The 24855-nt window shown below is 37.5% G+C and overlaps 1 protein-coding gene across 10 annotated transcripts in view; it reads left to right on the plus strand.

Annotated features, from left to right (window-relative positions):
• CACNB2 (calcium voltage-gated channel auxiliary subunit beta 2) overlaps positions 1–24855 on the plus strand; it is a 270312-nt gene that overhangs the window by 226427 nt on the left and 19030 nt on the right. For 7 of the 10 annotated variants that reach the window (XM_075419476.1, XM_075419477.1, XM_075419478.1 and 4 more), the window contains 6 exons: positions 2358–2494; positions 4149–4225; positions 8145–8278; positions 11691–11771; positions 12070–12128; positions 15096–15205. In XM_075419476.1, coding sequence (XP_075275591.1) covers positions 2358–2494; positions 4149–4225; positions 8145–8278; positions 11691–11771; positions 12070–12128; positions 15096–15205 — 598 coding nt within the window. Of the gene's footprint in view, positions 1–2357; positions 2495–4148; positions 4226–8144; positions 8279–8423; positions 8444–11690; positions 11772–12069; positions 12129–15095; positions 15206–24855 lie in introns of all 10 variants that reach the window. The other 3 variants (XM_075419479.1, XM_075419480.1, XM_009937910.2) reach the window with 1 other exon arrangement.

Below are 24855 nucleotides of genomic sequence, written 5' to 3' on the forward strand. Positions count from 1 at the left end.
ATGTTTGACTATAAAGTGCAGTGTTGCTTTTGTATTTTATACCTACACTGGTTGCTAGAAACAAAGAAATCGAAGTTAGTTTCCAAGAACTTCTACCTGCATAGTAATGCCATATTGGGTCAATGCTGTCCTCCTGTTGACTGCAAGGGGTGTTCTCCAATTTGTGCTACTGAGAGGGCTCAAACAAGAAAAACTGCAGTTCAAAATATACATAAGCAATGCTGGAAACTACTGCAGTGATTAAGTATGAAAGAAATTTATTTTCATTATTAGGTTATATTCATTAAAACTCAGTACATATAAAGACGAAGTATTCCTGCATGAAGCAATGTGCACTGCATCATAGTTACTCTTTAATATTTTGAGGCTTTAATGTATGGCCATAAGTCTGCTTTGCGTTAAATTCGTATTTGTGTTTCCCTTGGCACTCCAAGCACAGGTGAATGACAGAGAATCACTCACCCCAGCCAGCACCTTGAGAGCTGGACACCTCACTACCAAGATTTCCACTGTTGCTTTTTAAAATTAGAAAGTATTATATGTGGTAATATTTACTAAAAGTACCTTATCCTCCTTTTCAGACAGTGTTTAGCTTAGAGAGTTTGCAGGAGTGAATTCCACATGCTTTTATTTTTGTATGAAGAAAAAATTCCCATGGATTTAGCTTTTCTATTAATTATAGTAAAGTTAGTGTTGGTGCATAGTACTCTGTTGTACTGTGCGACAGCATAAAAATGTAGTGGTTGTTCAGATTTTATTTTAGTGGTATTTTTTAATTACCTGTCTCTTCTTTTTACCAAGTTAATGATACTACTACTGCAGACTTCATGTATACCATAGAGCAGATCCATATAATGGCAACGTTCATTGGCTCTTTTGCTATAGTCTTCCTCCACCTATATTATCCTACAACATATTTTAAATGCACATGCATATCTTTAGGTAGCATTTTGCAATGAAAGGCTATGATTTTAATATTATGTTTCAGTCTAATACAGCTTTGAGAAACTGCTATTCCAGATTAGCTCCCTATTAAATGTTGGTATTCTTACTCGTAAAGACATCCCGTTGGAGGAATGTTATAGATCCCCTTATATTATGAGCTTAAAAGTGCGTGTATTTTAATGTTTATTTTTTGTTATGTAAATATCTTAGTTTCAAGCATCACATTTCTACAGTAGCCAAAATGAAAGATAATACTGCAGTTTGGGTTGTGTATCGTTGATCCACCAGTGTTGTATTCTTGGTGAAATTAATTCCTTTTCATAGGAGCCCACACATTTTACATGTTTTACTCCTAACTTTACACTTGGTAAAAGTACTTATTAAATAATTAAACATGCACTGTAATATCTACATTCATAGCTTCAGATTGAAGAAGGCAACTTCTTTTCCCATTCAGATCTTCTCTTAGTTTCATAAATAATCCAAATTATCCAAAATTCAGATTTGATGGTAGTTATTCCCATTGAACTCCTACAGTGTGGCATGTGGGGCCGTATGTAACAGTGACCTATTCTCATCCAAAACTGATGAATAAATAATAAAGGAAAAAGCAAATAGTTCTGCTCTACAGACCTCTGCAAAACAAACTAATCCCCCTGTGTGTGTATGAATAAATATTATTAGAGTAGTCATTATCTTGTATTTCATGTAGCTGAAATTCAGTTAATCAGACTATCTTGTGCATTTATATAATTGTAAGGTTTTTTGAGTTATCCAAAGATACCCAGTCCTTGTGGATCTATCATAGTATGTTTAAGATGCAGGATGTATGAGCTGTATGCAGTGGAGCATATACAAGCAGTGGAATGTAGTCATATTTCAGCAGATTTTAGTAACTTCACAGAAGAGGGGGAGTTTGAGAAGTAGTCTTTTGTATTTTAAATAGAGAACTGAATATAATGGAATAAAAAAAGAGAGATTATTACTGAGCTGCAAAAATTGTAGCAGTGGGTAGGAGGAGATCAGAAAAAGTCTCTGGTGTCCACCAAGGAGAAACATCAAGGAAGAACAAAAGCAGCTCTCATGTATGAGGGGAAAAGACTCTGAAGCAGAAAAAATAAAGATGGTGAAATGGGTGGAAATAACAGCCAGGGAGAATCATGAAGCCTGTGAAGGAAGGTTTCTGCTTAAGTACTGTAGCATTTTAATAATTTGGAAGATATAATTATTTTAATGTATTTCAGAATATTAACACAATTCTTCATTGACATAATAACATAGTACAGTGATTAACTGCAGGGAAGAATTACAGAAAATGGTTTAGCTCCCAATTAAAAATAATAACAAAATGATCCCAAATACAGTAATTTCTTAGTACATGACTTTTTTTTTTTTTTTTTTTAAATCTGTAGAAATTTAATAATGACTGGTGGATAGGACGGTTGGTAAAAGAAGGCTGTGAAATAGGATTCATACCAAGCCCAGTCAAACTAGAAAACATGAGGCTGCAGCACGAACAAAAGGCAAAACAAGGAAAATTCTACTCCAGGTAATAATAAATCATTAAAAATAGTAGCACTGATTGCAACACAACTTGGAATTTAATGCTGTGCATGCTATAATTCTGTTTCATTATTTTAATTGGCAGCTACAAACATTTTGAATGAATGAAGTAGTATTTATTTGTATAATTAATGTCATTGCCATCTGAGAGAGAAAGTAGATATTTAGATTGGTGGTCTGTGGTGGCCTACAATGTCTATTATTCCATTTTATTTTCATAAAATATTTGCAAATATACGTGGCAGTTAGTACATTTACTATGTGCAAGCACAATTTTTTACTTAAAATTTGATCTCCCTAAATTGTTTAGCATTTGTTACTCATTTTCATGATCTTGAAATTTCTAAACACTTTCAAAGCTCATTTTAGAAATTACAGAAAACGTTAAGATGTATTTATTTGTAAGCTGAAACCAGTTTTTACATAAAAATAAAGATTCAGTATCTAAATGTATTGAACAATATTGCAAGATGGGAATAATGTCATCTTTACTGTAGAAGTCTTAGTAAAGTAGTTTTCCAGTAAACATCAATACATGTGGAAGCAAATGCCACTTTCTTCCCTTTGGTTATGCAGAAAACAAATACTTCCACTGTGTCTGAGTGAGCTGGACCTGGAATTGAAAAAATTGCTGGGAAACATTTGGGAAACCAGGAAGGCTTTCCTACTTCTACAGGAAGGGCAGCAGTGTTTGGAGAGCCTGTCTGCGCTAGGAGGCGGCCAGGATACCACAGTGCTTGGCCGCATTCGCCAGCTGTGAAATGCCTTTCCTAGGAGCGTGCTGTCCTCAGCACAGGAGGACATCAGGTTCCTTATTACTCTTGTGACGCAGCCGATACAGCCAAATCTGACCCCGTGATTCGGTCCCTTTCCAAATTGTAAAGGCTTTGATTCTACAGAACTTCTTGCTGGAGATAACACAGTCCTGCACCACAAATGCGTTTATTTAGTGCTTGTTAATGTTTTAAGATGGAGAAATTGGAAACTAGTACTATCACATGAATTATCTGAAGAGTGAAATAGCCTTTCTTACATTCTTTTCAAATGCTTTTCTCGTTATGGTAACTGAAGCAAAATGACTAAAAATATTGTTTCATTTTCACAACTTGGATAGGTTTTCACAAAGCCTTGAAAAAACCCTAGACTAATTTATCTTTGAGAGACTTTTTTTTCCCCTAAGTTCTACCCTGTATTGAGACTGCAAAAGAATTTTTAATTAAAATGAAAATATGTTAGGCAAACACACTATCATTTTCATTAGAGAGCTATCAGTAACTCTTCTGTTAAAGGAAACAGATATGCTCACTGGCTTAAAAATTAGTCTTGGTAATGAGTGGAAATATTAATAATTATATCTCAATAGCCGTATTAATAATGGGATTGCATTAGGATCATGAGGTAGAGAGAGCATATGCAGCATGATGAAGTTGCACAGCAGAACAAGGAGCATGATTGATGTCTGCAGTTCCTCAGTCCTCAAAATGTACATACATTTTGTGTGAGATGTATATTTTATACCACTACCAGAAGTACTGTTTGTTTCTCAGCTAGCAGCTCATATAGAAGGCAGGTAATAAATAAACTAGAATAAATACTAAGAAAGCTATGAAACCTCAAACTAATTTGTTGTTTTACTCCAGTAAATCAGGAGGAAACTCTTCATCCAGTTTGGGTGACATCGTTCCTAGTTCCAGAAAATCGACGCCTCCATCATCTGGTGAGTAGGTCATGAACACTTCAGTTTACAAACTTATGCACCTAATCTGTTAAAATTTATATACATTTAGTCCTATTTGTGTTATTACCTGTACTTCATAGGTATAAGGTTGGGTGGTTGTGTTAGCCTATAAGGCTGGTTTGGGTAAGTTTGAAGTAATGGAGTCAATGCCAGCAGGTTCAGGCAATGATAGGACTGGTAACAACCCACAAAATTCCCACTTTGTTTTTGCCATGGTGTTTTGTAGCAAAGACATAATAAAATGATGAGACTGTGTTGCATAGGATAGATGTTTGTTCTGGTCTGAGTGCTCTTGCTGAGCAAGAGATACCTTCTGGTACAGGAGAAAAAGCAGCAAGAAGAATAAAAATTTCCAAAGTTTACAAGAGGTTTGTACAGCAGCATCAAGAATGGCATTATTTTATCATAACAGGAACTTCTAGTTTCACAATTCTAATAATGAGGATGTGCTTCACGTAATTCTAGCATACTGGATATTTTTTGCGTTTTGTGACAAATTTTTCACAAATACTGTTTTGTATTTAGAGCATCAACAGACAGATTTAACCTGAGTTAGGTTGGATTCAAGACGTATGAAGCAAACACATGGCAAGTTGGTGGAGGAAACTGGCATTAGCTTCTTGAGAAAAGCTTAGCAGGAAATTACCGAAAAAAAACCCCACTAAACTCAGCTGCTGCATTGCTGGATGTATTATCTTTTCCTGAGAAAGAAAATGTACATTTTGAATACCCAAAATCAGAAAATATTAATGAATGTTGCTAGTGCCTTGTCTACTGAGGCGGAGATGTGTATTTTCCAATCATATTCATTTATATGGAGCCTGGTCTAAAAAGCCAGCATCTTAAAATGAACCTGAAGATTTTAAAGTATTTACTTGGACATTAAGGGAGAGACAGAGGAATTCAATCAAGTTATGACAGTAGCTTCATTTGATTAAATTAATTGAAAAATAGATCTGTCTTTCTTGTGAAACCAGGAATTTGTTTGCAACAACAAACTTTATTACAATTGCAGTTTTTTTATCAAAATTCCACTTAAGTTCCCTACCACTCTCTCTTTTTTTAAAATATATTTTTTGTTTACTAATATGTGTCCATCGCAAGTCTGTAGAGCACACCTTAGTCTTTTAATTAACGATGGCTTTAAATCATCATATTTACTGTTAAGGCCCACTTTTTCAACCACTGCATTTTTGCGGTAAAAGTGTCCATGGACCTATGTTGTAATTTTATAGTTAGAGCATCCGAAATGCTATAATATTCTTTTGTATACTGAAAATACTTGGAGATCAAAACATATCAAAGTTCTAGAATGTTGCACAGACCTTAGAGGGTAAGAGCACAGATAGCATACTTGGGTCACCAGCTGACTGACTGCTAGCCATCCTGTGAGTTCAGTTGCACTGAAATGTTTCTTCAGACGGTAGTTTTCAGAAACATGGTTTTCTGGAGAAAGAAGGAAATCTGGTAAAGTTTATTCAGTTACATTGAAGATTTGGAGAATATTTGTGAATAGTACACATTAGCTTATTGTGTGATTCAAAGATTTTGGGTCTGCAGGCTGTTTTTGCCTCTGTTAAAACATCCCAAGAAGGGTGAAAGAGGCATAGTTTGTGACTAACGCAAGAACTCAAGTGACTTTGAAGTACAGTTCAATTATTATTCCAGGCCTCTTTTTTTTGAAAGTATAATAAATCACAAATACATAAACTATTTAATGAGTTGAAGAGATTTTAACTGAATAAGTTAACTTTGTTTTTTGCCTTTGAGTCAGGGATTTTTTTTTCGATATAAACTAGTGCCACAAAACAAAACAAAAAAACAAACAAGATGAAGAACCAGTGAAAAATAAATGAAAAGGAGGTTCATAGCCATTTAACTAATCAGTATTATACTGATATAGTAATCAATCCATACAGTCTTCATGGGCCACAAAACAGGATGAGGATAATGGTGACAATGACTTTGAAAAAAACCCAATGAACTAAAGATAGTTAACAGTAAAAGAACTATTGCGGAAGATGCTACATAGTGTGAAGACTGAGAATGAATAAAGGCGATATTGATGTCTAGCTTATCAAATGCTGCATGTCTTTTTTGCAGGAAAAACTTAACAACCCTGATTTTTCTTTACTGACGATTGTAGTTGAACATAGAACTGAAGGAGTTTAATATGCCTTATTATGAGTGATTTATAGCATCTGTTCTGGCCTGTGTTCAAGAAAAGATAATGTGTTCTTTTTATACTTATGAAGAGGATGAAGGAACAGTGTTGCTAGAAGAAAATGTTATGTGATTTCTGTGGCTGTTTTTAGGAGCAGGAGTGTAGAAACAGGGTGCGGATTGACTCACAGGCTTTCCTGGCAAGGGCAGTCTCAAAGGCACAGTTCTGTACCTCAAGGATTGTCAGGCACCATGGCATTAGATCTGTGGATAATTCAAATGGGAAAATATACTTTACTCAAACAGGAGCGATCACTGTCCCGAGTGTCTCTTAAATCAGTAGCTGCATGTAGGCTTCGCAGAGTTTTTTCTTTGTTGCATAATTTAGTAGCTGTATTAGTTGATGTCCCACTCATCAAGCAGCTGAAAGCAGGTGACTAAGGTGGTTTCATAATAGTTTGCAATGATTAATTATGGGTTTGGATAAATTAAATGCAAACAATACTACTTACAGATCTATTAAGAGTTAGATTCAGTTCCACATAATGGCACGGCAAGATAAGAATGTGTTTCGAGTGTGTCAAGAGGTGGGTAAGGTCTTTACGCACAAGGGTGATGTTGTACAGCATGTTTGTGGATCGCTTTTGTGTATGTAATTCCTTTCTGAAGACAAATTTAATACACTACTTAAGATCAGGATTTAGCATTGTAAATAAGAAAGCTGTTTGTTTGGATTTGTTTTGTTTTGTTTCAGATGTAGTTAGCAGGTATCCATCAGGCTCAGCATTCAGGATAACATTGCTTTGCATTTTGAAAAAGTATCTATTTCTAAGTCCGTGATGATTTTTCCTTAGACTGTTGTTACTTACTTGCTAAAGATGGTCAATATTTTATATTTATAGTATAAATGCTGTGTGCTTTATATTCTTTTGGGGTAGAGGTTGAACAGCAATGGTTTATTGTATTCACTTCCATTTTGCCCTGCCTACATCCCCACTCTTTACAACAGGACCCAGGACGCTGAGACAAGCTGGGATCAATTACCTCTCTTCTGCTACCCATTCTTTTTAGTTTTCACTATTAGTAGGTCTGTTTTTATTATTTCTAATAAATGTATCTTATGACTACTGGGCATTTTTAGTTAAAATGGCTAAAAATGCCAATTGTAGTTCATCCTGAGATAAATGTAGGTATTATTGTGCCAGCATCAGGCTGATTTTGTCTTCAAAAGTGATTTTTCTTCTGTTTCTTAATTTCCTATAGACACACTAGTGACATTTCAAATTTCAGTTGATGATACTCATTTTGAATTAGTGTTCATTGCTATAAATAATTCAAATGTTGTAGGCCAAGTTCTGTTGTTTACATTGGTGAAAGTCTTACCTATTCCAGTGAACTAGTTTGGATTTAGACTGGTGTAACAAGAACGAACTTGGCCATTGCTCAGTTTTTAAGAATATTTCTATGTATATCTGATGTAGCTGTGTAAAAGGGGATCAGGGAAAATGTTATAGTAGCTGTTACAGATTGCCTTCTGTCTTCTAATCCTAATGTACTGCACCTTTAAATTTTTCCCTTTGTTTTACTGTGTTTTGTAATCATGGTTAATTTTTTAATTTTTTTTATTTATTTATTACTCTGGACAGTTTTATTTTTCATCACCTGTTATTTCCTTTTTAACCTATCTTTACTTTCCCTGTCATCTGATAATTCTGAATTGTTTGTCTGTATATAGCTATAGACATAGATGCCACTGGCTTAGATGCAGAAGAAAATGATATTCCAGCAAACCATCGCTCCCCCAAACCCAGTGCAAACAGTGTAACATCACCCCACTCCAAAGAGAAAAGAATGCCCTTCTTTAAGAAGGTAACACCGACTTCCAAGCTCCCATCTGTCCACCTGCTCACCTGCACTGCGTCACATTTCTAGTCCTGTTAACTGTCTGCGTCCTTTGACAAGCCAATAACATGCATGCTTTGTTGTTCTTTGTTTCTTTTCCATGCTGCTGTAGCTAAGCAGAAGCAGAAATCGGTAAGTTTATATCGACATTACCTGTGTTTATCCTGCCACTGGCATCATTAGCATTATTACCCCAGATTAACAATGCAGCTGTTCTAGAATTAAGGAACAAATGTGTCGAGCTGTTAGTAGATTGAGTGTAAGAATACAAACAGTCCCAAGTTCAGTGCGTCTGTGAAACTCTGGTACAGTAGTTATCCTTTTTGATGGAATAAGAAGACACACTTAGAAGGCCTTCTGAAAAATTTATTTCTAACAACTCCATATAATGCACCTCTCTAGTGCATGCTTATTCTTTCTATCTCTATCTTTCTCAAGTTTTTCTTTCCTTGTAACTCAGACTGTTGAAATCATTATTGGAATCGAACCAGATACTTAGATTGTACTTAGAAACAAATAGTCAGTACCATTGTATTTTTAATTCAGTCAGTATTTAAACTTATAATTCACTAGGTGCAAAATCTGAAGGTGAACAAGACCAGTGGAAAACCGCAAACTTGTTTTGACGGTTTACTCCGAGTTTTTCCTGTTGTCATGTATAAATTATCAGCCAAATGTTCTTCCCATCCATCAGTCAGACTTTTTTAGTATCTCAGCTATTGGAAATGGTACTGGTGGTTCCCTGGAGAGCCCATGTCTCTCCATAGATAACCCAGATAGCTACAGAATTATGCAATTGGCATCCTGTTACAGCAAGCTGCAATACGTTTCTAGGATCTTTTCTGGAATACGTTATCAAGACATTAGCAGCCAAACTATGCAGTGAAATACCACATTTCTACTTTTTAGTTTTTAAATCTTTACTATTCATAGCTCGTATCAATTTGTTTTTAACTACTCAAATCTACAGGTAAAAACAGACTGTTACAGTCCTTATAAGCAGTGCCAAGGGACACTGTTGCCCATGCTGTGGATGCTGTCCTCTTTAGCAAATAAAACTTTTTTTGTCTCTCTCTTTTATTCTTGAACTCTTTTAAAGAATATTGGATTCTTCTCATTTCCAAAGTCACCAGAATTTGCTTCATTAGGGTCTGTTAAGTACCATGTCATTCACAGCCCACAGTGGAAATCAACAGCAATTTCTTGCTTCTGAGTAATTACTTAATCATATTTATAACCAAATATAATTGCTGAGGAAGGATAATACATGTATTGACGTGTATTGGATGCTATCTGCATAAGCATCTTTCGAAGATGCAGCTTCTAGATGAACCCCTTGGACCTGGATGGTGGCTGGTTCCATCTCTTTTCATTCTGTGATGGCTCTTTTTTTCCGTATCAGAATCATTACTGGTTATAATGCGTTTTGTAATACTGACGTTTGCAGTAGATACTGGATGGGCATCCCAAACAAATCTACATAGTCAAACCACTGAGCAAAATCCATATGGTCAAAACTGTGCTAGTTTTTATTCCCAGTTCATATCTGAACATGAATCTACAAGTGGAAGCTGTACTGCTCAGTGCCAGTCCCTTAGAAAATACAAGACACTAAATTAGCTCTAATGCTGAATTGGAGAACTTTAATGCTTCCACTAGATATCTTTTACTAAATTTTCTGCTAACAGCTTCATTACTTCAAGCTGTAAAGATTAGAGAAAAAAAATTTCGACACAACAGATTTTAAAAATACCCCATATTCCATCAAATAAGGTAATTTCTGTGCTTTCCCTGATTTTCAAATAGCTGGTGAACTTCTAACATGAATACCTTTGGTTGAGTCACCCTCATTAAGACAAAGATCTGTTGCATCAGGACACTCATGCAGTAAGCACTTACACATCTGTAATGAATCTTTCTTAGGATCTGTCTCTACTATGCTTACCAGATTATTAGTAATATTAGCAAGAACAGTGGGGGGCTGCATTTTGATACTGGCACAGTATAATTGCAGGGTTTTGCTTTGAAATGTGTTGAGTCAGATTCTGCACTGTGTAAAATCATTTCATATGCTCATGATGCCTTGGGCACTGGTATTCATTCTTACGTTACTAATTATCTGGTGAAGCTACAGGTAACAAAAAAATAAGATAAATTACGTTGAAAAACATTCAAAAAAATGTTTTCCATGTTTTAGACTGCTTTAGACTGCTGCTTGTGTAGCATTTTGTGCTGTCACTGTATTAATGTCTGTCTTTGTGTTTTTGTGTTTCAGAATGTATATGCTTATTTTAATGTTATTGTGAAACACCTTGGGATACATTGAGTACTGAAACAATGAACAATGACTGTATTCTGTGAACTTGACTGATGTATTTGTACTGTGTAGGCATTTGAAAAGTAGATCTGGCGCACCTGTTTCCATATCACCCACATGATCCTGGGTTTGGATTTCAACCATTTTTTCCCCAAGACAAAGTTAAACCACACTGTCCCTTAGAAACAAAAAACCTCTTTCTGATAAGACTAATTCTTGGTGATATATATTGAATAGCCATTTATTAAAAAAAAAAAGGTTTAATTTGTTTATATTTTATTTTGAGAACAACATAAACATTTTTGCAGTCTTTGGAAACAGACAATCTTTTTATCTTTGTATTTTAAAATACTTTTTATAAATTGTGCATGATATATCAGTAAGTAGTTTGGTGAATATCGTACTGACAGAATCCATTCTTAGGTGGTGACAGGAACTTCCCAAAGTGGAAGAATTGCTATCCCAAGCTCTGTTTATGAAAATTTTCTAGAAATACTAACTTGATCAGTCATTATTTTGATTTCATTTGCAAGTGAATTGTGGATGCAAATGTGGAAGTCCAACTATGAGTGCTCCCATGGGAATTTGCAGTGGTGTCAAGCAGTGGGCAGATCTGAACATAAAGAGATGTGTTACGCGTTTCCCATCCCTTTTTGTTTTATTTTTCTCTTTCATAATTTACCTACGTAAAATTTTGGTGGGAAAGAGATGTCACAGCTCCAGAGTCAATCATTTAAAATCATTAACTGCTGGGAATAACCTTTTCAATTTACCAGTTAGGAATTATGAAGCGGGACATGTGAATGTCTCCAGAACAGTTTTGTAGCTATCTAGAGCAAATATGAAAGCAATAGGAAAACCAAAAGTCAAAGAAAAGCTTTTCAAAAGAAATCCCTGAACCTGTTACATCCTTATCTTGTACTGCCAGTTTTTGGGGAAAGTTAATGAATCCATGATTTCTGTGTTGGTGACATCACTGGAAATTCAGAGTTCCTAATATTGTAAGTACTGCGTAACATTTTCTCTGGTGCTGCGATGCTGAAATCTTGTCCTGTTTTGCAGACAGAGCACATCCCTCCCTACGATGTAGTGCCTTCTATGCGACCAGTAGTTTTAGTGGGACCTTCTCTGAAGGGGTATGAGGTAAGTGATTGTTGTGAATGGCTCTGTTTTGCCAAAATATTGTGCTTCGTTTGTATTTGAATGTTCAAAGGTAGTTAAGCTGAATAACATACTTTATATCGTGGACAAAAATCTAGACAGTTTTTACTCTATAGCTGCTTAGTTGTATTTTATTTCATATCAGAATTCAGTTTAATTTACATTCCAGTCCTATTTTTCAGATACAAGATTTACTGTCAACTTTATTACGTATTATTATTAGCAACAAATATTATGAATTTCCTATGTAATTATTAATCTTTTTTTTGTTTGCTTTCAGGTAACAGATATGATGCAAAAAGCATTATTTGATTTTTTAAAACATAGATTTGAAGGGCGGTAAGTACCAATGCAAATCTACTTGCGTTGAGGTCCTGTTTAGATACTAATAGGTTTTTTAAAAATAATGACATTCTTTTAGTAGAAAACTAGGAATGGCAACTAAGTCCTTGATCAATGGACTGTAGCGTGGATTGGAAGTTTCATTAGCAGAGCGCTCTGAGGCTGTGTTGCAGTGGGAAGTATTCAGGGACACATTCTTGTGGAGAGTGTGAAACAGAATGTCTTCTTCTTGAGGACTGTGACATTCACACTCCAAATTGCTAGATACTTATCTACAGATTTAAGTGTGTAGTCTTAAAAAGTTATTTTGTTTAAGTATTTTTCACGTGATACCTCATCAGTGCTTCCTGGGTTCTGTACAAGCTGACAAGGGCCACCACTCCTCCTCAGCTCTAGTTCCTTCCAGTGGCATCTAACCTGGAAAGAATGATACAAGATTCAGACTATCTAATGTTTATGGTTGTCAAACTCTTGATGCCTCAAGAGGAGAGTTTGGTTTGACGGCAGTGCTGGACTCTGTAACGGGGAGTCTCAAAAGGACTGCTGGGGGGGCGGTCTCCCACCTTGCTGAAATATGGTCACCCTTGGTAGGTGACAGGCTGCACTTCAGTGGGCTTTGATCCAAGGGCTGTTACAGCCTGTCCCCCACAGTGCACCAGGAAAGGTCTGATCTGATTTGTTTTTGAGCCTCCAGGCATTACTGTGGTACAAACATCAAGTGATAATCTGTCTCTAAAAGCAGCGGCATGTTCTGTAATTCAAACATTGCGGACCCGTGGACCAGAGACCTCAGCTGGATTCTCCACATGTGGTTATATTGCTACTGGATCAAACCCCAGACTAATGTGCGCTAGTGGGTTGACATTTGGGGGGGAAAGATGAAGAGAACGGGAAGGCCTTGTTATAATGTCCATATCTTCAGGGAATGTTCGATTTAGTTGGGAATTGGGCAGAGCAATAACACTATTTTATCTGTCTTGGTGCCGTCAGACTTTCAAGAGGGATCTTGAGGTTTTCTGTCAATAGCTTCAGCTCTTTAAAATACCCGACATTGTGGTTTAAGCTGTTGGATTTTATCAGTCAGAATGATGATGTTGATACCTAACCCCTTAGTAGTCCTTCTTAATGTTAGTCATGGTTGTCAAATCTTATATATGTACCTTCAGAGTTGGAAGTTAACAAAATAGTGAATGTTACAAGCAGAAAAAAGTTATTGCATCTTTATTTCATAAAGTATTTTAGAGCATATCTGATTTTCAGTTGTAGATCCAATTGTGACAGGGTGAATCCACAAATACTTTCAATACAAATGATGTCTATAGCAGGAGATTTGAAACATCCCAAACTTCAGTAGCGATCTGAAATGGCACTCAAGGTCCTCAACAAATTTGTATAGATTCTTAGATTCATGCTACTGCTTTCACCGCCGCTGTCAAACTGTCCCCACTCTCACTGCAATTATTTCACTATATGAATATACATACCCCTTGTTTTGAGAACAGACATGTTCTTCCTGGTGTTACATATGTCAAAAGACATTAAAATAACCTGAAAAAGGCATTAAAAGATCTTCCAATGAAAAACAGCATATATAGACAGATAAATCTATCTTTGTTCAATATACCGTAATTGCATTTGAAAAAGGGAAAAATAATTTTCTGTTGCATGTGGGAAGGAAGACTGGCATTAAAAAGAAAACAAAACAAGCTGTAAAAGTTTGTAGTGTTCATCAATTAGCAAATAAAGATAACTAATTAGTACCTCAAATTACATTTTTTTATTTCATTTTAAGACTAATGGCATTATCTGTGAGGAGCTGTGCAAATAATTCTCTTTCTCCATATTAACTTCTGGGTTTGTTACATCTTGTAAGGTTTTAGATAAATAGATACACGTGTTGAGCTCATAGGGAAATGACCTATTTGGTTACATTTCAGATGAACAGCATCTGACTGCTTGCTAGAGAGCAGCCCTCCCTGTGCTTAGCAAATCCACTTCCTCCATTTAAACTGCTAGTAAAATCATACAAGGAAGAACACGAGAATATTGTCAGTCTAGTTTAACTCTCAGGACTGGAAAAATGTGACCTCATTAGACCAGAGAGTTTGAAAGGGAAGTTACCCAAAGGGTGCATTTTGACCCTGTAAAGTAAAACAAACCGAGTTAACTGTTTTTCTAGGAAGAAGAATATGCAGAAGGTTATGTAGCAGGTCAGTGCAAACAACTTGAAGGAACTACTTCTTTCTTGGCTCATCTTTTCTTGTAAACACAAAACTGAGCCTGCCAGATACTCTGCCCAGAGTGTTCATTTGCATGCTTCGCTGTGCTGCAGTCCCCATTTTTAGGTGGCCAACATATTGCTGGATCTTTCTGGAAAATTATGGATAACTCTTGCACTCCATTAAAAAACATATGCTAGTAAACTGAACAATAAAAAGAAGAGTTATATGGCTGTACTAGTTTCCCTGCTAAGCCTTACCTTTATCTGTTAACTCTGCGTATCCCTATATGTCTTATACATATGGTTAAAGTAAGCCAGGTTGTCATTCAGTACCTTTCAACAAATTAATCCAAATTAGGGAAAGGAGAAACCGGCCTGCTCATACTGGGAATACTGGTGCAAAGTCTAACCACAGGAGGCCTGGGCCCCCCAGGGAAGTCCCATTTTCTGCAGCACGTCTCTGACCTCCTCCTGCCTCCCATCTCCCTGGACACGTGTAGCTTTGCAGTCAGTGGTCACACTGCGTTTTGGTACTGTGCAGAAAGGGGGATGTTTTATCCACAGTTTTTGTAGCAGTATTAAAGTTCCTTCTCTGTTCACACTGTGCAAAGCATAACTGTGCTGCTGAGAACTTGTTTTCCTGTAGTCTTAGCCATCTTCTGGTGTTATAAGAGTCTCTTCTCCCCACATCCCTACAAGATAAATAACATTATGTTCTATTTTACTGTATTTTATTTTTGCAGTATATCAATTACACGAGTCACAGCAGACATCTCGCTTGCCAAACGCTCAGTATTAAACAACCCCAGTAAGCATGCGATAATAGAACGGTCTAACACAAGATCAAGCTTAGGTAAGTACCTGTAAAGATGCTGTGTACAAATTGTCTGTAAGATATACTACTCTCAATTCATATCTGTAAGCTAAAAATAGCGTTCTCTCTGCTGTGAGAAAATCACGATTCCCATAATTCAGAAATCGTGGCACTAGAAATCATTTTAAAATCACTACTAGGTAAACTGCATACAGTGCTGATTTTGGTTTATCCTGCTGACGTTCAGTTTTCATGTTTTGCTGTTTACCTCAGTGGGGAGAAGCAGCTATCCCTAAGGTAAATAACATCTGAAGAGATGTTCTCCTGGTTAAATAGAAGTGATGGTTTCAGAATACCTGAAATTATATGGATATTATTGATATTATGGATTATTTTTGATAAGATTACCAATAGTGATAGCTACTGATATTAGACCTGAAAAAAACTACTGAAGTACACATTTTCTGACTTTTGTATCAGTTTAAACTAATGCTGAGGTTGATACAAAAAATGAAGGATGGAAAAGGGGAGATATTTTTAAAAAACTATATAGCTAGGTTCACAGCATACATATCTGTCATCTTGCATGAGTCTTCTTGTACTGAAACTTGTCCAGCTGTGTAAGTAAGTAAACGTCTATTAGTCAGAAAGGAAAACAGGTGTAGCTGGGAAGATGTAATGAAGTGTCATGACCTGCAGTACAGGTGGCTACACTGGAGCTTGTCATCCTAAGGTCTTCTTAGAGTAAACAGGAAAAGGGGGTCACTTCGGAGTCTCAACTTATGTGGACTGACCTCAGCCTTTCCTCTAGCACGAGGTGTATTATATCTGAGACCCCGCTGCCTCATTCTCTGCGTAGGGGCACCTGGAGGTAGCCGAGGTGAATCCTACCAGGAGTCTACATACTTGCGTTAAGGCACTCCGCTGAGATACAGGACACCCAAGTTCAAGTCCCGGCTCAAACAGAAAAAAAGGAGGAACCTGAACTCGCATGTCCTAGATTGCAGGTGAATGGTTCAGCCAGGTCTCTGTCTTTACAAGGCTGCAGATTTCTGTTAGTAGCCTTTGGGAGAGCTTGGTTTCTCCTGAATGCTGCATTGTAGATTGAAATCTTGTAAAATTTGTGGAACAGGAAAACGGTCTCATTCATCCTACTAAATGGGTTCTTTATCAGTTTTATAACAAAATTTCTGAGTACACCTGTACTTTGACTGAGTATTTAACATTTGCCTAATATAGCTGTCCTTAGAATGAGCTTCTCTGCCTTAAAAAGTTTGACTTCCCTTTCTTGAAAATTTACTTCTTAAAAGCCCTACTTTCAGCTATGTGGAGGGTGTGAATCTTTACTTGCAAGTAGTCTGATAGCTTCCAAGTATGTCTTAATTTAAGTATTTTCAAATATCAAAAAGCAATGTACTGTAACAACATAATGAGAATCTTTACACGCAAGAATATTCTTCTCTATGAATTTCAGTTTCGTCACCAAAGTCTATGTAACAATCTAATGAAAAGATAAAGTGTCACTTGTTTTGAATAGAACTGAAAATAGGTAATAGAGATGGAGGTCACGCACTCGTGGAACAAACAGAACCATGGTGATTAATTTCCCAACCTGAACATCAAAGCATGTGCAGTTTTGTGCAATACTGCGCAAATGTATGCAGCAGTAAAAAGCATATAATCTATTCCTTACGCCAAAATATTTTCATTTATGTAAATACGCGGATAGACAGAATGTCTCTCTAGTTTTTGCAACAGGCCTATTATTACTGCCTAAGATTTCCTGCTACATATCAGGTTTTCAGTTGCTTATAATTGTTCTAAATATTAACTGAGTTATAATTTTTAATTATCTTGGGAAATATTAGTTAGAGAAACTAGGTCATTTTAACAGTGCAGTTAGGGCAAAAATTAATTTTACCTGTGTTAAAATATTCTCAAAACCTTTTCTTTCAGAAGGTGTGATATTCCCATACTTCTAATAATCTAGCAGGGTTTTGAAATTTGGTAGTGAATTGAACAGTGTTTCAGTTACATGTTTCTGGGTATTTTTTATGAAAATAATGAGAAAACTTGACCAAATTATTAGGGGCTGCCATTAACACATGCCAAGCTTTGCATCTGAATTGCTTGAAGACTCAACTTTCCCTGGGCAAGGTCCAGCAGTGAAGCTGAGCAGAACCTGCCCCCAGACCTGAGCAGGGTATTAGCAGGTGCTTATCTTTCAGCTTTCAAACCCTACTTTGCTGTGAAGCATGGGATATGGTGTAAAAAGATGTTTACTTTAAAGATGTTCAGGGGGAGCAGCAGGTGGTTGGGCTAAGGGTGAAAGGCAAGTAGTGAAAAACCATTATAAAAAAAGGTTGGAGTTAGGGAGTAGGAGCTGGGATAGTTGAATCCACTGGTGAAGGACCTCCAGGGTCTGCGCTCCAGGCATGGGGTAAACCATGGGAGGACAAAAAACAGACAGGGAGGAAGTCAAGGAAGAAAACGATGTGGTAGCAGTGGGTTGGGAAGAAAACCGAGGTGGGATAAAACAACCTGGATTCAGAAAAGGGAACTGCTTTTGTAAGGCAGTGGGAAAACCCTTGTGCAAAGGCAAAAGAAAGAAAATACAAGGAGTGTTACAGCCTGTTCCCTTGCTTGCCTGCAGTGTACCTCAAGGTAGAAATAAACTCAGAATCAGAAAATGTCATTGTAGCCTGCTGGTAGGTGGCCTCTTCTAGCAGTGGTTCACAAAGAAGATGACAACATACCACTGCTGTGAGTACTTAGTTGGCTGAAGTTACAGAGGTGAGTGGCAATATCACACCATATAGTGGAATTTTTATTTTCTGTTTATGTGATGAATTTGCTACAAGTCAACAAAAATGCTATTGAAACAATATTATTAGGTTTACAAACTCAAGTTGTGCAAAATAAAGGTTAGGGAATAATAGTAGAAGGTTAACTGTGCCACTTCTTAGTACCTTTATGTTACGTATGCTGCGATTCAGTCTTTGGTTATATGTTTGCAGACTACTTTTCCACGAGTCCTCTGACTCAGATTTTTTGAAAAATGTACAAACTAATGGTGGAGAATTGGAACCTCTCAGTGAATTGTTGTTTTGCTTACTGTGAAACTCATACCATGTATGAGGCAAGAAACTTCAGGAAGGCAAATACCGTTCTCTAAAAGCACAATCGGTCATTTTCAATTTAAATTTGGGGGGAGCAGGACAGGAAATAGTGATTTGAACAAAACTTTTTGTGGCAGTAAATCAATCAATTTTAACAGCAAAGATTTATTGGATCCAAGATTGAATTCCTGATCGTGAAGAGGAAACTCCTTCACCACCCACCTTCTACCCTCCAAGGAGCTCATACCCCAGTAATTAAAACACACATTTGGGATGTAGGACATGCAGAGTCAAGCTTCTGCTGTATCTGGTTTCGGACAGGGATTTGAATTTCAGTCTTAAGCATACTGACCACTGGTCTATCTCTGTTGGCTCAGCAGATGTTGCTTCTCTGTTGAAAAAAGGGATAGCCCCAGTGGGAGAGGGTGGTCGGCTGCCTACGACCTCATAGCCTGTAAGCTACAGCACTGCAGCACGACATGCCATGAGCCTCTCTCCTGAACCACGGCAGCCTGCACGCCTCACCCAGGGCCAACAAGTCACCCCTTGGCACGGCTGAGGGCTTGGTGCCAGAGATGGCAGGCCATAAAGCTCACCAAGGGAGTGGAGAGCGTGCACGGTTCTTGCCCGTGCCTGGAGCCAGGGTCGGTGCCAGCGGAGGTTGGAAGCACAGGGGACAGGGCCCTTGCCCTTGCTCCCCGTCCTGCCCGGCCCCTCCGCGCTGCCCCCCACCCTGGCACCGGTAGTCCTGGCTCACCGAGGCAGAGGTGAGCTGTGGTGGTGAGGGGTGGAGAGGGAGACTCCCTTTTTACTGAACTAACTGTAGAGCCCAATGCAGCAGTGGCTTTTGCTACATCTGATACAGAATTCCTGTATGATGTTGGACTAGTTATTTACAGGCTTTATAAAGATGGTTGGGTTTATTCCCGGTGTTTTCTGCATGCCTCAAGCATGATTTGTGGAAGTACAAAGTATTGTGGCTGAAACTGAGATTCAAGCTTTGAACCTATTAAACAATAATGTATGTCATCAAAATCAGCACGTTGCATCGTAATGCACTGATTTGGAAAGTGCAGATGGAAACCAGGCAGTGCTTTATGGACTGCTAGAGCTACTGCTGGATACCTTGTCAAATACCAGCCTTACAGCTCCTCATTCCCCAGAAGTCCTCTTATTTTAGGCTTTGCTGTTTGCAGACATTCAACTGGGTAGCTGTTCTTTTCATTCCCAGCCAGCACAGAGAATTTTTCCCTTCTCTCAGATCAGTACTGATACCACATACTGACAGTACAGAGCAGCATCAGGAATGTCCTGAGTCTTAGTACTGTCTTCTAAAAGAAGCTTCAAGGTTATTTTCTGTTTTGGAAGAAAGAATCCCCAGAAATCAGGATTTCCTGTGGAATGGCTTCCATTTTTCTAGTTTGAACGTAATTTTTACTATAGTAGATACTCTGAAGAGTCAGACACTACATTTCTCAGATTGAACTCTCCCAAATTAGTGCTAACTTGCGATTAATCTTTGTGATTCAGTCTTCTGTCTGGAAAATACAAATAATTCCAGCTTCTCACCTAACCTAGATGTTTCAAAGTGAAAAATCATTTCATTGCATCAGTGAAATACCACCACGGTAAATTCCATAAAACAGCCTGCAAATAATTCATTCATTCTGCTTTCAGAGAAAGATTAGAACAATGTGCTCTAAGTCAGATGTGAAACACATATTTGACAATGAAGAGAAAGTAAATGATTCAATAGGTGTTTCTCAGTTTACGCGGTATGGAGTTGTGTACTGGTTGAGACAGCAGCCCTACAGAAACAACTTTATTATATGTTCCTGAGCATGCTGTCTTACAATGCAGACCACAAAAGGTTTGATTCAAGAGCTATCTTGGCATTTCCTACTTTATTAGTATTAGCTTTGCAGCCAAATAATATTCTTTTCTAATACAAGTTTCAGTCATAGATAAGTCATTGAGTCAGAACTCAGGTTACATTAGTTCTTTTCTATTATCTGCTGCAGGTCTGCTGAAGGGTCCTGGGAAGTTAATTCTTTCTCTACCTACATTCTCCCTTGTATAAAATAAGAATAATAGGGCCTTTGTTCCAAATCACTGCAAAAAAAAAAGACAGAATTTCAGCAAACACTAAATTTGTGCTTTTCTTTTTTTTTTGTCCAGACTATCTACCATGACTTAGTTCTTTATGTATTTAATTTGGTATTTAATAATGGTATTTATTGCAATAAAAAGTGATCTTGTTAATGAAAAACAGCATTTGTTTTGGTTTGCTCTGAATGGGTCTGCTGGCCACACGGCTGTGAGACGTGGGGGAGATGAGTTGCCGTCTGTCTCTCTCCTCCTTGAACAGTCAGTGATGTGTTGACTGAAAGCCATGTGCTTGTTTCTACATCGGGTATCATTTAAAAATGGCTTTTTATTGTAGCCAGTATATCTCCCCAGAACGGCTTTATGTTAATCCCAGTCCCTCCCTCCTTCCAGGTTCAAGGGGAAGTTACTCCTTTACTCACCCACCTGTGTGTAGTGGTGCCTCACGCAGGTATAGACAGTCACGCGATTGGTTTACCCCTCAGTTGGGCTCACGTTTGTGAGCAGCAGTTGTAACTGCAACAGAGAAGGCTATTTCTTAGACTTTTGAAAATATATTGTTGGTTTATATGTAAGTATTATTTTAATAAGTGTTCCATCAATGAGTTAATATAGTACAAAGGTAATGTGCTTGATATATTAATACCAGATATTTTTTTCTGGGAAATAAACGAACTCGTTGTGGAGAACAACTCTTAACTTATCATCCAGTATAGGTTTGCAGTATTGTGCATATTGGTCATAATTGTGCATTGTGAACAGTGGAATGAGCGCCATTATTTGGAACTGATTTAACAGATAACCCAGAATTAATTTCAACAGGGTGTAGACAAACAATGTGATAATACGGAGTAGGAATTGGCATGAGGAACTGGATTTACAGGATTACAGGGAAGTCTCAATGGGTTTAATGCTGCACGCACCGATCAACTGAAAGTTTGCTTCTGTAAAGGATTCAGTTAAAAATAGACTTGGGATTTGACTCATTGGAAACCAGTGCCACCACTGAATATTCCAGTGTAAAACTAATGTATCCAAGGATTCTGTAAAATAGTGTCTGGCTCATAAAGATTTAGGAGGACAGTACAGTCTTACTTCTCTCCTGTATGAAAGCTTGTTTTGTATATGAAGAGAAATGTTTGCTTGTCAATACTGTTATGTGTTTAATAGGTGAAATGCTAGAACTAAATTTATGGAAAAGTCAATTGATTCATTTCTTTAAAAGCCTAGAAGAAATCTGTAATTTTGCAAAGGCTTTTCTCTCCAGGAAGGTACAGTACATGGTTAAATCTCATTCACCTGCAAATCAGTCCCAATTGGCTTAGTTAAATTTCTGTATATATACATGCCATTTGCAGAAACTGCTGAACCAGCTCTGTGCTTTTGCTGCATTTCTTCATCAAAAGGAGCCAAACCTTTTTCTTCTTGTTTCTCTGTATGTCATACTTGTTATAACCTTACCTCATGCTGTATGCTTTGTACAAGAACCTGATTGTCTTGGCTTTTTCCATTCTTTGCTTCATTAATGCTCTCCCTTTCCAGATGTTTTGGGTATGTATACAAGCTTGCAAATTACTTTTCCTGCTGTTTTGTGTTCAGTGCTTTATTGTACCTCACAGAACCACCGTGTTTCTCGTAGCTGACTCACTGATAGACAAAAGCAAATCCTGTACTGTGTTGCTAAGTATTTCTTTCAGAAAATCTTGCTGGTTTTCCGTATTTGTTTTCAAGTAATTCTAAAAATAAAGTTGAGATTGACAAGTAAATGCTAAAGATTAGGTTTTCCACTGTAAATTTTTAAGGTGTGTGCACCTAATCTGCATATTCTAACACAGACATGTGAATGCTGATGTAAAATCTGTCATCGTGGCTATGGGAAATGGATTGCAGTCAAATGGCTGGGAATCTGTTTATTTGCTTTCTATGTGCATATGGATTAACCTGTCAGGCATTACATGAACCCAATTAGCATGTGCAATTGAATGCCTACCTTTGGAAAGTTGTCCCTAGAAAACATGTAGAGCTCCCATTCACATCATTAGGTTGATATCCCAGAGTTTTGTTTCCTGAAAATGAAACATACATGTTTGAAGAAATAGTAGTGGATTATCGATGCAAATTTCAGCCTTGTATTTTTATTTTCTTGATATCTGTGTGAAAAGCCAGTCAAATGCTTGAAACTATGGTAACAATTTATTATATATATATATATACACTTACGCATTATATATATATGATAATGTTATTATGTATTCTTCATGTTTGGTAATTTAATGACTGTTGTTGTATATGATAAGTTTGAAGTAAATGCTTCCCCAATTATAAATTAAAAATAAAAGAGTGCTAGCTAAGCCTCCTAAAAGTCCTTCCCTGCTTATAGAGGCCATGGAACAGGAATGCAAAATTGGAATTTAATCAAGAGTGTATTTCAATTCCAAAGTGTCAAGGATCTAATATTGTTCAAATAGAAGAAAGGTGTTCAATGTGTTATGGAAAATCCTGATTGTCCCTTTCTAATTTTATCTTCAAGATGGCTAGGACATATGTCCAGAACTCTCACTTGCAGGCATTAAATCCTCTGATATGGTAATCTGCTAAACCTGAAGCTGCCTTGAACCAGAATGCTGTAATATAGCAGCCAAAAGCTTCTGGGTTATCGTGAGGGTGTGGCTACACTTCTTTTTGCACACAGATGGGGAAAAAGTAGCCTGAAGATCCTGAACCTGTTATAATTTATCAGTCTCACATGTCTCAAAATGTTCTTTTATCCTGCTGGGCCAGCTTTGGTTTTGTTCACATCTCAGGTCAGAGTCTCTCTCATGAATTCTCCAGGTAGTTCTGCGTTAGAAGTTTGGTACCAACTTTCCAATATTCTAACTTATAAATGTTTTTTTGATACAGTATACAAATTAAATTTCCTGACTATTTACAAAGGATATACCAGGGAGGGGCGGGGTGGGGAGGGGAGAAATGTTGATTTCTGTAAATTAGAGATAGCTGTCAGCAACATGTCACTATATTTTCTGAACTGAAATACGTATGATTGGTAACTATATTGAAACAAAACATGTACTAGAAACAAAGCAATATAGAAATGTTAAAATATTTTTTAAGGTTATGGATATCTGTATAATAACTAAGATACCTTGGTAGGTGAATGAAATATTTTTAGCAAGTCAGCTGTTTGCTTAAGAATATAGTTTGCTTTCCTTAAAACTGCTCACACCTGTAGGTTGAATTGATTTAGTGTTTTCTTCTTTCTCCTAGGCTCATAGGACTGATAAAAATTTTGTGTCTGTGTCCTCATTTTATCCAAGATTAAGGGTTTGGGTTGTTTAACCAGAATTCAGAGAAGTCTGGGTTCATTTCTGTTCTCTGCTAACAGAGGCATGAACTCATAATTTCCATCGCCATGACAGGGCTGTGATCACCTTTATGATGGTTGCCAGTTGGTCCTGCTGAGTCTTTTGCACTTTACATAATAATTAAACTTTTCCTGGAGAAAGAACTGGAATCCACGTGTTTTGCCTCCCACTCTAAGCATCAGGCTACAGAGTCAGTATCTCTCCCACTCAGTGAATACGCAAATGTTTTGCGAGTGGCACACCATCAGCAGGAGGGGTTGAATTGCCAGTGATGGAGTGGGTCCACATCCTATCTGTGAGAAAAGCTGAGCATTTTTATTTATGTTTGTTCTGTATAAAGCAACAGACCTGGAGAACATTTACTTAGTGTCTATGTATGGACCAGAGCTGTAAAAACCTATAGCACTGCACTGAGTAATGAGGCATGGTGCAGAAATATCCAAGTTAGTGCCAGCCTGACGTGATGGTATCCACCCTTCTGAACTGTGCAGAGACACTTGCTTGGTCCCCTGCGCAAAATAAATGTTAGACTGCTACTTTCCGCAGTCTTACTATCCCAGTTACTCGCTAACAGAGTGTAGGGAGCTTAACGATGGGGGCAGTACTATGCTGCTGCATGGCACCTTCTGGAGCGGCTGCAGTTCTGCCTGGTGCAGTTGTCTCAGTGCAGCTCTCCCCTGTCCAGAGCTCGTCCACTCATGTTTCTGCTGCAATCCACTGATTTCAAGCTTTTCTATTCATAGGCCATTAAAATTGACTTCCAATTCAAACCTGGCATAAGAAGCTATTGTTTTGCTAGCCCAGAGAAACAGGGGAGGAAGTAGACATTTTCATGTGCTATTTAGCATTTTTAAATGGTGCTATTTGTTTTGTATTTTCACATAATTACACTATTGCATTTCAGGAGATGTTAGTCCATTATAAATAGATCTTGGTTCTGTTGAGGTTTCCAAATATCACATGGCGTCTGTAAATACCACTTGGACGTGTGTGTGCATTCAAGGCCATCTGATTTCTGTCGAAACTGAGCTTCAGCAGACAGAAAGAGGAAAATCCTGTTTTCTTGCAGCACTTCACCCCACAGGTCCTGTTCAGCGGA

Source organism: Opisthocomus hoazin, chromosome 4 (genome assembly GCF_030867145.1).
Source record: "Opisthocomus hoazin isolate bOpiHoa1 chromosome 4, bOpiHoa1.hap1, whole genome shotgun sequence".
NCBI lineage: Eukaryota > Metazoa > Chordata > Aves > Opisthocomiformes > Opisthocomidae > Opisthocomus > Opisthocomus hoazin.